This window comes from Stigmatopora nigra, chromosome 22 (assembly GCF_051989575.1).
Source record: "Stigmatopora nigra isolate UIUO_SnigA chromosome 22, RoL_Snig_1.1, whole genome shotgun sequence".
Taxonomy (NCBI): Eukaryota; Metazoa; Chordata; class Actinopteri; order Syngnathiformes; family Syngnathidae; genus Stigmatopora; species Stigmatopora nigra.
The window spans coordinates 8,385,215-8,397,722 of NC_135529.1; the positions used below are offsets into that span (position 1 = coordinate 8,385,215).

Sequence of the window (12,508 nt, forward strand, 5' to 3'; positions counted from 1 at the left end):
TCATACAAAAAACATCATTTATCTAGGATAGTTTCATTATTTAATTTCTGAGTTGACTTTACTGCATGCAGATTTTTGTCAGACAACCGAAATTGCAACATGACCAGTAATTACTTTAAAACCGACTTATGTTTTATTTTAGTTGAATAACATAACTACACTTAGAACTCCAAAGCATCATAAGGCTTGACAAAAATCATGTTTATAATAAAACATGCACGGTGTAATAGAAGCACCAATAACTAACTTAAATTTCTTACAATTTCTGCATCCCACCTAACATAAGATTTCAAAATAAAACGAAAAAAAATCAACAAATGTATACTTCACGAAAACAGCGACAGCCGAGCTTCATGCGATGAAGTCCAGAGGTCTGTTAAACCCACCCTTCCTGTTCATGTATTGCCTAGAAAATAAATATCAAAGAAAAAAATACATTACATCACTGTTACCCTCGCAACACTCGCAGATGACATCATCGAGCACCAATAGGGGAGCTAGAATCTCTGCATAGAAACACCTGCAAAGGTGATTGGCTATATTGACAATAGCCGTAATAGTGCTTAAACTGTAATAACTCCCCTTTTTCAACAGGCATGTCATATCATACCTGTATTTTCTTTTCATGGTTGTATTGATGGCATAAGCATTGGTAGCTGAATCACTTTTCTTCCCCTGATTGAAAACAGAACATATCTTGTCCAAATCTGACATTTGATCTGAATTTAGCAGAAACTACTCATCATTATAATAAAGGAGAGGAACATGTGGACAAAATGTGTGTTAACTTCCTTGTGGTTTCACATCATAAAAACTCACCTTAGTAGAATCAAATGTTGAAAACCCCATTAGTTTCATCATCTCAATTTCTTCTTCAGTTTTGCCTTGCATGTCCTCAGCTGTTAAACACAATGTTTAATTATATAGAATGTCCGCAGTTTAAGTTTCATTTGCTTGAAAATTGATTACCTTGTAAAATACAACCGAATATATTATATAGTCAACAAAGGATTCATTCAAACCTGGAAAAACCAAACTATCCTGATCTTATTTCCTAAAGATATGCTCCACAATAATATTCTTTATACCTGAAATTTGAATAGGCTTGGATGACTTCTCTTTACGGTCATCATCACGCCTGTCTTTTTGCCTCATAGGAGAGAGGGAGTTGGAGCGAGGGCGTCGAGGTGACCTGAAAAGGAAATAAGACAGCTGCAGGAAGGGTTATCACAACTATTGACTGTAGAAATCAATGCAAATAATGAAAAGAAGAATAAAAATGCCACCGTTTGTGTTAAGATGGACGCTATGTCACAAAATACTCTGCAATCTATGACCCACCACCCATATGCTTTAAACGACATTAAAAAATATTTTATCTAGCGTGAGTGTGCCCCAGCGCACTACAGGCTGAAGGCTGTGCATGCATGACCTCTCCTGGCAAATTCCTAACCTACAGGAGGCAGCCCTCTACTGGCTATCTCCTAACTATAATTCTGCTATCAATGCCCCGATAAAAAAGAAATAAAGGTCTTCTAGGATTGATAGATACTGCTCCAGGGCTTCAATACAATTGGTTCACTAATGATGGAGGGTTAGGCCTTCAAAGTTGCCATACATAGGATTTTTGTTGTGAAATGAGGCGAATTTAATTTCTTGAAGGGCCACAATTAAAAAATGATGAAGTCATTTTGTGTTTTTAACATAAAAGTATTGAAAAAGGCAATTATACAAAAAAACCTTCACCTCGAACGCCGCCTGTGGGGAGATCGTGAGCGACTTCTCCGGCGTTCTCTGTCACGATCTCGTGAACGATCTCGCTCCCTTCTCCTTCTATCACGTTCTCGGGAAGTTGAACGTCTCCTCTCTGTAGACAAGAGAATTAAGTTTTACATAAAGATACAACTGTAGGCCTTCCTCACACAAAAGTGCAGAAAATTCAACACTGGAGTATTAAAAAGTCACAACCTTGAGATTGGTTATTGGTTATGCCTGAAGATTAGGGAATTTATGTTTTAAAAGAATATTAATTTCTGTGCGATGATTTTAAGTTTGGCTAAAGGTCACTTAAACCCAAACACAGTCTGGCTATCTATAAACACACGTATAGATGAAAGTAGCAGCATAGAAAAAGTAACAACTGAAATGTCATCTTGTTTTAAGTATACAATAAATTAATATAGTAACCATAGTTATTTGTAGATATATATTTTATATAGGTAGTTTGAAAACTACTTGTATTTACGTTTACTTACTTACAATTGCCAAAACACAGCACATCCGAACAACAGGAAGCCAATGTTAGAAAACGTGAATGTTTGATTTGAAAAAATAAATTCGGAAAAACGCATTAAATACACGGCATTATGTAGCATAAGTTAATATATAATCGTAATGTATATTAGCACGTTTCTAGCACCTTCCTCCTCAATCGACCAATGCAAAAAAAGGTACAAAATCATTACATTCAGATTCTTACCACGCCTTGGAGGAGTTCGACTCCTGCTTCTTCCCATTTTAACCAGTCAAATGTTTCGTCAAAATATAGCAAGAAAATATCGTAAAAGGAGCGGAAAGCCGCTAAATTCGATATTTATTTTGATGCTTTCTTACGTTCACCACCACCAGTGAGAAGGTTCCGCTTTAGCTTGTGACAACTTCCGTCTAGCATATTTAAGGAGAGCGCCCTCTGTCGACTCGGGGCGGACCTGCTTAACAACCACCGATGACGTCAGGACAGCAGTCAATATTCAGGATTAATTACTTACCTAAAACCTAAGTTTTAATAGGCATATTCCAGAATTATAAGACAAGAATTTCTTTTGAGTACCCACAATTTTGGTATGATTACCAAACTGAAAAGCAAAATAAGTGTTCCATTAGTTGACTTGAAATTAAACTTTAATGACATATATGGTAGACTTGCAACATTCACATAAATATTGTAATATAAATTAATCTAAATCATAAGTAAACTTCGCATCAGCATTCCCTTTGCATCAACTGATTTAAAACGTAAAGCAAGACTGGAGATCATTTGCATACACATACATGGAAAATGGGGAAAGTGGAATGTTTCAGTGCCTTCAGTGTTTTCACGATTCTTCGAGCTGCAATTACAAGCATATTAAATAGCCTCATTTGTATTCTTGCAAGACAGTATGACTTTACCCAGCTTCCCTTTTCTTCATTGTAATTCCTGCAGTTAAAACATTTAGTCCAAGATGTACAATAAACAGCATTCAGAGCACAATCAGTAGCTATCAGTATACACTTCTACATGTAATATAATACATGTGCTCACATATACAATACACCTGCAATATCAATGTGATGTTTAAAACTAAACCATTACAAGTTGTTGTGATAGATCCAAGTGCTTTTTCTGGGAATCCTAAAGGGGCAATTTATGAGATGTGAATCCAATTGAGAAAGTGTTAATAGTGGTTATAAATCAAATGTAGGTGAAAATACATGAATATAAAGTGTAATGAGTAGTAGAAGTAATGGGTTGGAGTCTACCCAATTATTCTTTAAAGCCAAAAAACGTAAGTGTTACCACAGTCAATATATCTGTCATTAGTTTGCTATTGACTGTGTTTACACCGATCTGCAGTGATCACTGTCTGTTACTGCATTATACACAAAAAGCATTTCACAGCAAAATACTATTGAGATCTGACAAGGACCAACTCAAGTTTCCACCTTTTCTTTCTGCTTCTTGCTCTTTTTCAGGAACGACGGCGGCTTGAACTTCTTTTTCTTCTTCGACGGGGACTTGCAGGGCGAACCTTCAGGTGTTTCTCCCTGTGGTTTGGCGGGTGTAGCGACCGGAGTGGAGGAATCGTTTGTGGAGAGAGCTTTCATCCCTTTTTCCAAATCTTCAGCCTGCTTCTCTTCTTCACCTCCATTCTGGATGACGGGTGATCCGGTCTTTGTGTCTCCTGCTCACAGGGTTGTTCCCCCCCAAAAAAATGCAAATAAAAAGAAAACATTTCCTTAATTAGTACAAAAGTCTGCAGTGGTGTTGAGGCAGCAAAGCATTAATTTACATCAGTATATCTGATTGCAGATGAGCATGCGCGCTTCGCGAGATGTGGACGGTTTCTGTACTTACTAGTGAGACAAGACCAGAGCACCACAGGAGTGCCCTATGAATCATTCGCAGAGTAACACAGAAAAGGACAGACAGACAGAGGAACACAAGTACAGGAGATACAGTGGGTACAGGGACAGATGGATCTCTATCAACACTGATGACTTTGTTAGCAGAACATTGGGGGCCTTAAGAGTTAATACGCAATCCGTCCGTGGCTCGAGTTGCTAAACTCAGACAGTTAACTATTATAACTTCCTTTGACTGTCAAAAATATGTGGGGAAAAAACACAAACAATGGCGGCATTGAGCTATTATGGTAAATTCATGCGATGAAAGAAATGATCACAGCGGGATTGAACGCTTGAAAGCGAGCAAAAACGTACGGCAGTGCCTTGAGATAAGTTTTGTGCTAAAAAAAAACAATGTTTGGCTGATTTGTGGGCTAAACTTAGCTATGTTCAGGCCATGACAGAAGATATATTTCTAAAAGGAAGGGAGTACGTTTTCTAATGCCAAATCTGGTTCAAATTCTCTTTCAAACCAAAATGTAGGACAAAGAAAAAAAACATTGGCATGCTCATTTTTGGACTGTTTTTAGTTCCGAGCATGGTGATCTCACAAATGAAAGCCATATCTCAAAGCTCCACCTTTTAAATCAAATGAACTTATCCTAAATTTAGTCGAATCTTTATAAAACGGGACAATGTTCTGCCTGTGGCCACTTTCACTTCACAAGGTCACCAATATTTAAGAATAAATGATTAGTTCTACTATAACTGTCTTCACTGTTTAAGAGTGGGAATCTACAGGTACTTGTGTATAAAGTTCTATCATACCTATTTTTTTTTAATGATCTTGCACTATAAGTAGGAACATCCCACTTTCCAAACAGTTGGTGACTACTTGGAGTAGTAACAAGCGCATCAGTGACCATTTAAAGCATGAGAATGTAAAAGCAGGAGAGCCGAATCGCTAAGAATTGCTCATGGAAGACTTCGGCAGGCAGCCGGGTCACGAAGCCACGTTGCATGGCATGCAAGGCAAGCAGTAGAATACAACTCCAAAGCCTCACCTGAGAGGGTGGAGTGGTTAGGCTGAGGGCCATTTGTGGGAGAGGTAGCAGGGGACACATCATTTGCCACCTCTTCCCCTACTTACACAAAGCACACATATAGTTACACGCTAGCTAACACTTCATTTCTCATTAGTGGAGAAACTCGGGCTGAGAGGCAAAGAAACGTATTTAAGACTGAAGAAAATGTCCGAAATAGTAATTATCAATACCGTGGTACTTGTATAGCGATACTCAGGGATTTGCTATCAAGTATAACCATGAACCTAATCTAAAATGTACGTATATCGGCAGGATATTTATCACAGTAGGCCATATTAAAAGGAACAGGGACATTCCAAAGAGGAATACATCAAGAATGATCCATTTGAGGAACCCACCAAAATGTCATAAGACTAAACATACTTTTATTAAGTGCAAATTCTAGTCGAATTAAACCTACCATCAGGCCCAATGTCTTGTTTCTTCTGCACCTCTATGCGGTAGTCCTCTAGCTCCTGGTCTGTCAGTTGATTAAAGGGGTTGGGCATTTCAGGCTCTAGTGGGAGTTCAGGTGGGCTGACTGGTGACTAATGCAGACAAAAATAAAATTCTACCTCTTAGCAGAAGGAAACCATGTTGCCCTCAGCGTAATAGCAATCCAATGCAACTAAGAACAATAATCACTCCCTTGGTGGATAAATGTTTTTAAACTGACTGATATTATTTAGAACACAACAGTAAGTATAAAAACTGCTTTACCGGAGGGCCATCATCCGTTGACACACTGGCAAGGACCTGAGACTGTGGCCCTGCTGTCTTTAAGTCTTGACGATTCTGCTGTCGGATCTGTGGCGGAAGCATAAGACAAATCAATAATGTCGAACTTAAGCACCGGCATGTGGTTCACAGTTAAACCATTTGTACCTTGTTCCGTGTCTCGATCACTTCTCGAGGGTTCGTAAAAAGAGGCACAAACTGGCTTGAGTTTTCTATCTTGATCGCTGTACTACCAGCTTGTGTCATTTCCTCTGTCTTCATCCACTGAAGGAAAGAAACAACACTTAAATAAAATTAACACATAAAAATCCAAACATTTTAACTTCATAAGAGTAGTGCTTCCATCGTGTATTTCATCTCCCCCCCCTTAAAAGTAGTGATATTTTCTGCCAGTAGAGGGCAAATTCTGGACTGCAGTAAATACTTGCTTCTCTGCATTGCAGTGTGGGAGAACTAGGGAGACCATTCAATTGCTCTTTTGCCTGACCTCGGGAAAAAGTCAACATGGGATTGATTCCCACTCTGTGTCAGTGAGAATGGTCGTCTGTCTCTAAGTGTGCCCTATGACTGACTGGCGACCAGTCTAAAGTGTCATCCACGACAAGGACGAGCAGAGTTGAAAATGAATGAATAAATAAATAAGACGTTAATCTTACTGTGGCACGCTGTCCAGGACTGGCCTGTTCTTGATTGATTTTCTGGTAGGAATTGGGGGTGTTGAGCCATCGAGTTCTTTCCTGCTGCTGACGGTGGGTAAAAGGGTGCTGCTTGAGACCTAGAGGGAGGCCGTCGTCGAAATGGTGGAAGGCGGTGGCAGTTGCAGGAACTTCTATATCCTTTCGTGTTTGTGACCGTGCTCTTTCCAGTAGCAATGGGAAACGGTAGGCATAGCCAGTACGGTAACCCTAGAGGGGAAAAAAGGGCAAAAGGTCACATTTCATAAATAGCTCACTAACCCCCAAGTCACAGCTAAAACAATAGATTTGATACATTAACAGGGTCAATGCATTTTCACTATTCATCACTGAATTGTGTGGCGTTTTTTTTAAAAAGGGACTCACCAAATTATCTAAAGTTCTCATCAGGGCTTCAAACTCTTGTTCTCCAATACGACACTTTTGCATCGGGCCAAACTTAGAGCCAGCCCATCCCACAGTGCCAGCATGACTGGCTTTATGGGTGGTCCGGTCTAGCAAAATCAGGTTCTGCTCCCCACCAGCACTGCATAATGCTGATACCTACAAAATAAAAGGGGATGCTGCTACATTAGTGATTTTATTAAGATTTTTTTTATTTTGGAATAGCATATATATACATGTTTGTGTGCACCTGTATTTGACAGGCAGCCTGAATGTGGTAGATTGCATGGAAGGTCTCTTCCACAGACTCCCCCAAGGCAACGATCCCATGATTTCTAAGCACCAGTACCTTGACATAATTGAAATGCACAGCACAGTGGGATTAAAACAGCATTCATTCGGAATTCATTCTTCGCACTCATGAGTTAATGTAGAATAAAGCAGTACATTGCAGTCTTTTGTAGTCTGCTAACCTTGCAAGTGGGGCCGAGGCTTTTCTGAAGCTCCACGCGGTCTTCCTCCACCTCCATTACTCCATTGTACTCATAATAGGCCACATCACCAACCAGCAGGGATTCATGGGACAATGGCAGCAGGCCACACTTCATTGCTGAGACCTAAAGACAGACATTCTTTGTTAATTATCAGAAACAAATACTCACTCTACACAATGTAGGGTCAAATGTTACTATTTACTATTTGCTACATTTGTTTACAAGCTTATTAAGCATTGCGTCAGGCTAAATGGTGACAGAAGGGATGCAATGTTTGATTTAAAGAGATATATACAGAAAGTCAACAACTTACTGCAGCGGTGGCTGGCGTGTGGAGGTGAAGTAAGCAGCGGGCATCCGGCCTGGCTGAATAGATGGCCGAGTGCAGGCTAAACTTCTCTTTGTCCACCCCAAGGTTGGTACTGCCCTTCTCCACCACTTCACCCAAGATATTCACCTTGACCTGAAAATGCCATCACCAACAATCTGCACTTAGACATGAATACATTCACTCTAGCTATGGTATCATTTCACTGCAGTTGAATTCTAACACTCAAAATTTTGAAAAATAACCAAAACATAACAAGTTAGTTCACCAAATTACACAAAAATATTACATCAATACAGTGTCGTCATCATTTGTCAACAAGGCAAGAAAGCATTTATGGTGAAAAGGAGCATATTATATCCAACTGACCTTAAAAAGGCTGGGTAATACAATACTATCAAAACAAAATAAAATACTACAATAGATGCTAGTAGCCTATTAATTAGCATTTCAACCAGAATGCTAAAAAGGCTAACACTAACCCAACTAAATAGATATTTGGACTATATCTGAAGCACGCATGCCTAATCTAATAACTAACCAGGCTTGATCCAGTAACTTCACTGTACGCCAAACCATCTGGTAGCATCAAGAAGTGTTCTTGTTCTTTGCTCACACGCAGCTGTCAAAAAAAAAGAAACACAGGTCTGAGTATTTAAATTAAACGCTTGTGTCCAAGTGTCAGATACCATAAGATCATCATAATTTAAATAGCAGCCATGGAAAACAGGTGCAAAGTATACAATATGTCAAGTAGTAACTAAAAGTAAACTAACAGTAAGACAGGTGTGACTGATCTGGGACCAGCCATAGAGATCAAAAAGTCGATGGACACTGGCGAGCTTGCATCGCATCAGTCGCTCTCCTTTCACCATGCTGCCTGAATCCCAGTTTTGGAGGTCATTAATGGGCGTAACCATCATCATATCTGTAAGCACATTCGGACAATTAAATAAAGTCAGTGAGACGCAAGGCCACATGATGGTCAAACTTTAATTTGATTTGTCTAGTGGGCGGGGCAGAGTAGACAATTCCTACAGTGCTGCAGCTCTGGAAATATGATCGTTTCAAATTGAATACATACTTGCAATCTACTTTAATCAAACAGATCATTTAGAGTGAATATTGAGTGCCTGCTATTAAACTGTTCAAAATCAATTCCCCCCTACTAAACATCTATGTGTTTGGATGTGTCCTCGGCGGGTAATAGGAGGCAAAACAAATGAGACGGAAAAACCAATGAGCACAATCCTAGTCTTTGCTGTATGTCCTTACTTATATATATTTTTTACTTACTAGATGGGGACACTTGTAGTGCTGCAGGTGAGCCATGCATGGCCATGTAGTCAGCCAATTGCCTGAGTGCCCAAAGGTTTGATGAACTGCCGCCCTTCTTCATCTGTTCCTGGATCAGTGAATCCAGCTCTTCTTTGAATGACTGAAAACACACAAAAAACATGTTCAGGGAGAAATGAAAAAGAAGATGCAATGTTCTAAGGTTTTCCTCTTTTAAATACGATTCAGTGATGCAGTTAATAATAACACTGGCTGCAATTGAACTATTCTTGTGGAGCATTGGCGTCAGTTTTACTTGCTCAATCACAATTTACAGTGCTGACTGACAAGAGTGCAACATCAGCACGAATATGATATTTGAGAACAAATTGATTTTCTGACAGAGGCAAGACCTCATCATTTTTTTTCCTTCTAGTGACGAGCCCCAAGGTGTACTTGCTTACATTTTATTATACTGTATTTGTGTAGAGTAGACCAATCTCACCGGACTCTGGAGAAGACTGGAAACGTGTTTCTTAAGTTGAGGTTCAGAGCCAGTAGTTGAATGCTGAGGAGACTGGAGACTCTCTGGGACCCCGTTACTGGGGCTTCGCAGCACTGGGGTTTCCATCGGGGTCGGCGATTTGCTCATGTTTCACAGTTGGTATGTCAAAACCACGGCTCAGATGAGGACAACTGTCGAATATTTATTCAGAAACATAACAGCATACATATAGTATAGTTAGTTCCATATAAGAAGACCACATGGAGTTTAAGACATCTGTCCACTGATTAAGTTGTAACCTATCCTATCTGTCAATGATAGTATATAGATATATTATACTCTGTTTTAACTAGATACAATATACTGCTTTACTTATAGTTAAGAAAATATTGGAAAGGTGAAATTTAATGGCACATAGAATATTTCCGTTCATTATTTTGCTTAGAATTTTTTGGGAATAGATCTGAAAATGCTGTATTTTTACTGGTTTACTTGTCAATATCATTAAAAGACTAATCTAAAAATATTGATGGTCAATATTGCAATGGCAAAAGGAAACAAGTGATTCAATTACATACAGACAAGTCCATAAGAACTATGAACATTAAGTAAAACTGCAAGTCAGCAAGAATTGCAAAAATAAACAAGAATTACCGTAAATATCTTTAGAATGGAGTGGAAGCCTCTTCTGAGTATACACACTAACTCACATAGTGCTGCAGAGAGTAGATAAGGTCCCAAGATACCCCACACCCACACTGACTTCATTACAGTAGACATAAAATAAGACAATACTGCGTTTTCATCAAAATTTCCCTTAAACTTGAAACATTGGTGGGTGATAAGAGCCCTGCAAAGGTCTACTAAAAACTAGCAGTGCATTACGTAGAACATCTAAAATCCCAGAAATCCTTTAAGATGCTTTAGCTTTACATGCACATGCATGTTGCCACTGTAAATGCATTCGTCTAGCCAACAGTCGTTTTGGGAGCACAAACAGCAAATGGAATAATTACCTAAAGTACTTTTATATTGATTTTCCTGGCCTCCGCTTTCATTAGACTAGAACCAGGATGGAGCCTTATCCTGAACTGCAAGTATAGTATATTACGTTTCTCACAATGTAATCTAATAGGTAATTCAATGAATGTCAAGGCAGGCAAATTAAGCAAGTATATTTTCTAATATGTTATTGCTCCATATAAAAAAATGCAGATGTAGTACGTACATCATTCCCTCATTAAAATAATAACAGTAGGGTATAAATACTTGAGCTTACAAAAATAATAAAACACAATGTTCAGTAGCACACCAGATACAATGCTTAACATGTTTACATAAATTGGTTTGATAGTCACGCAAGTATAAAAAAAAGGATCACCTCGGGGAGTAATATACCTAAAAAAAAAAAAACAATCTCATAGGCTTTATGGCAGCAGCATGATGGATGACTGGCTGCTTAGCAACAATCGCACGCAACGCAGCATCAGCACCAGCAGAACCAATGGCCATCTTAATGGACTCCCGCAATATGTGGAGGCCGATAGCCACGACCCATGCACAAAAACAGTCATTTCATGATCACAAAAACTGGATCGTGCTCACCTAAATGCGTGACAAATACAAGCACAGCACCCACGCAAAGACCTCTGACTGACTCCATCTCACAGTCACAATGCGAATACCCACGAAGGCCAAGCCGGCATCTCTATTTACACCACATAACACTACAAAATGCACGAACCTTGGAAGCCATATTTTTCTATTTGCTTGCTCTGTATCGCTCCCATTGTAAAACCAAAGGCGGACTACATACGCGCGTCAGGTTGCGTGAGGTACAACGCCCAAAAAACACAAACACAGATGTTGCACGCAGGAAAATAAGATAAGATAAGTGCACTGACCTCAGTGCCTGCAGAAGACGTCCTGACGACTTCCGCAGTCAAAGCAAGCAGATGTGCTCGGCTGCAAATCTGTTTGGGACAGCTAGGTTCCTTTGTCAGAGGACATGTAGCAAGCGAGCAAGTCAGTGGACCGTGATGCTTTTCATTGCCGAGTGCGTCGTGGACCAACCCACGGCCACGCCTGTTCTAACCAGACACGGTCGCACCAAAGTACCCGATTTGATGAAAGAAGAAAATAACATGCAGTTTATTTTTTGCCCGGTTAGGCTACCTACTAGATTTGCATCGCCTTGAGAAACAAGGTTGCTCAAAAACACAGAAAGGATCGATGAAATCAGACACTAATCAGACGCCCTCTAACGTTGGGATGTAGGTACTACAATTTAAAATACAGGGAATGCGTCATTAAATAGACCTAAGCTTTTGAGTTAATTGCAAAAGTGTAAATTATAAATAGAAATGTTGTTTTTTTTAAAAAAATAAATTTGATTGTATTTAACTCATTGGTTGCTATTGACAATGGGAGATGTCCAACTTAGTCAACTGGGAGGACTGGAAATGAATTTTCATCTTTGTGTGCCATTGTTAACCTGTTAAATATTTTAATTTTTAACAAACAATTTTCAGATAACTGGAGCATAAAAAACAGGCTGTTAGTCGTCATATTGAAAAAAAAATGAAGTTATAGTCTGGAAAATACAGTGTAATATATTAAATGACAGCATACACAGACTATATACTAGTGTTATCTTAATATTGCTGCAAGTACTCATACATTTGGATTTTGAACAGATACAATGTTTAAATATTAAATAGATAAAAATGCAAATACTAGTTTTGTAATTCTCACGACCAGTCTTGGTTTCAAGGCTACATTTTAAGGGTGTAGGAACGACTGCTACTGGAACAGCTTAACATGCGTAGCTTTGGTGCAAATGTTTTATCGATTCATTTTCAGCACTGTTTTCCCTCATCGGGGTCAAGGGAAGCTGG

At 39.1% G+C, this 12,508-nt stretch overlaps 2 protein-coding genes across 6 annotated transcripts; both read right to left on the bottom strand.

Annotated features, from left to right (window-relative positions):
* Positions 1–110: 110 nt before the first annotated feature.
* Positions 111–2,671, bottom strand: LOC144215543 (U4/U6.U5 small nuclear ribonucleoprotein 27 kDa protein-like). The gene is made up of 6 exons (XM_077744559.1): positions 2,480–2,671; positions 1,747–1,867; positions 1,089–1,192; positions 820–899; positions 611–675; positions 111–406 (listed from the first exon to the last, which is right to left on the bottom strand). The coding sequence occupies exons 1-6, from the start codon at positions 2,514–2,516 to the stop codon at positions 352–354; spliced, it is 462 nt and encodes a 153-aa protein (XP_077600685.1). The 5' UTR covers positions 2,517–2,671; the 3' UTR covers positions 111–351.
* A 212-nt stretch (positions 2,672–2,883) lies between these two features.
* On the bottom strand, positions 2,884–11,854 carry LOC144215537 (beta-adducin-like). Of its 5 annotated transcripts, none has more exons than XM_077744553.1 (16): positions 11,516–11,854; positions 9,612–9,802; positions 9,128–9,269; positions 8,608–8,759; positions 8,373–8,453; positions 7,817–7,966; positions 7,483–7,626; positions 7,260–7,358; positions 6,992–7,168; positions 6,587–6,835; positions 6,078–6,194; positions 5,913–5,999; positions 5,614–5,740; positions 5,172–5,249; positions 4,118–4,151; positions 3,798–3,944 (listed from the first exon to the last, which is right to left on the bottom strand). In XM_077744553.1, coding segments are annotated over exons 2-16 (1,785 nt in total). In that variant the 5' UTR covers positions 9,759–9,802; positions 11,516–11,854; the 3' UTR covers positions 3,798–3,943. The 5 variants fall into 5 exon arrangements, with proteins under 5 accessions (XP_077600674.1, XP_077600676.1, XP_077600677.1 ...); XM_077744552.1 differs by having other exon boundaries at positions 5,172–5,252; XM_077744548.1 differs by lacking the exon at positions 4,118–4,151 and having other exon boundaries at positions 2,884–3,944; positions 5,172–5,252.
* Between the last annotated feature and the right edge of the window lie 654 nt (positions 11,855–12,508).

Bases quoted from the DNA above. Each gene is read 5' to 3' on its own strand.
- LOC144215537 (XM_077744548.1), bottom strand. From the start codon at position 9,758: ATGAGCAAATCGCCGACCCCGATGGAAACCCCAGTGCTGCGAAGCCCC. The intron at 7,627-7,816 runs GTAAGTTGTTGA...GTCTGTCTTTAG, and splicing joins ACACGCCAGCCACCGCTGCA to GTCTCAGCAATGAAGTGTGG. The intron at 5,741-5,912 runs GTAAAGCAGTTT...TGTCTGCATTAG, and splicing joins CAACGGATGATGGCCCTCCG to TCACCAGTCAGCCCACCTGA.
- LOC144215543 (XM_077744559.1), bottom strand. From the start codon at position 2,516: ATGGGAAGAAGCAGGAGTCGAACTCCTCCAAGGCGTG. The intron at 1,868-2,479 runs GTAAGAATCTGA...TCTTGTCTACAG, and splicing joins TCGAACTCCTCCAAGGCGTG to AGAGGAGACGTTCAACTTCC. The intron at 407-610 runs GTATGATATGAC...TTTATTTTCTAG, and splicing joins ACCATGAAAAGAAAATACAG to GCAATACATGAACAGGAAGG.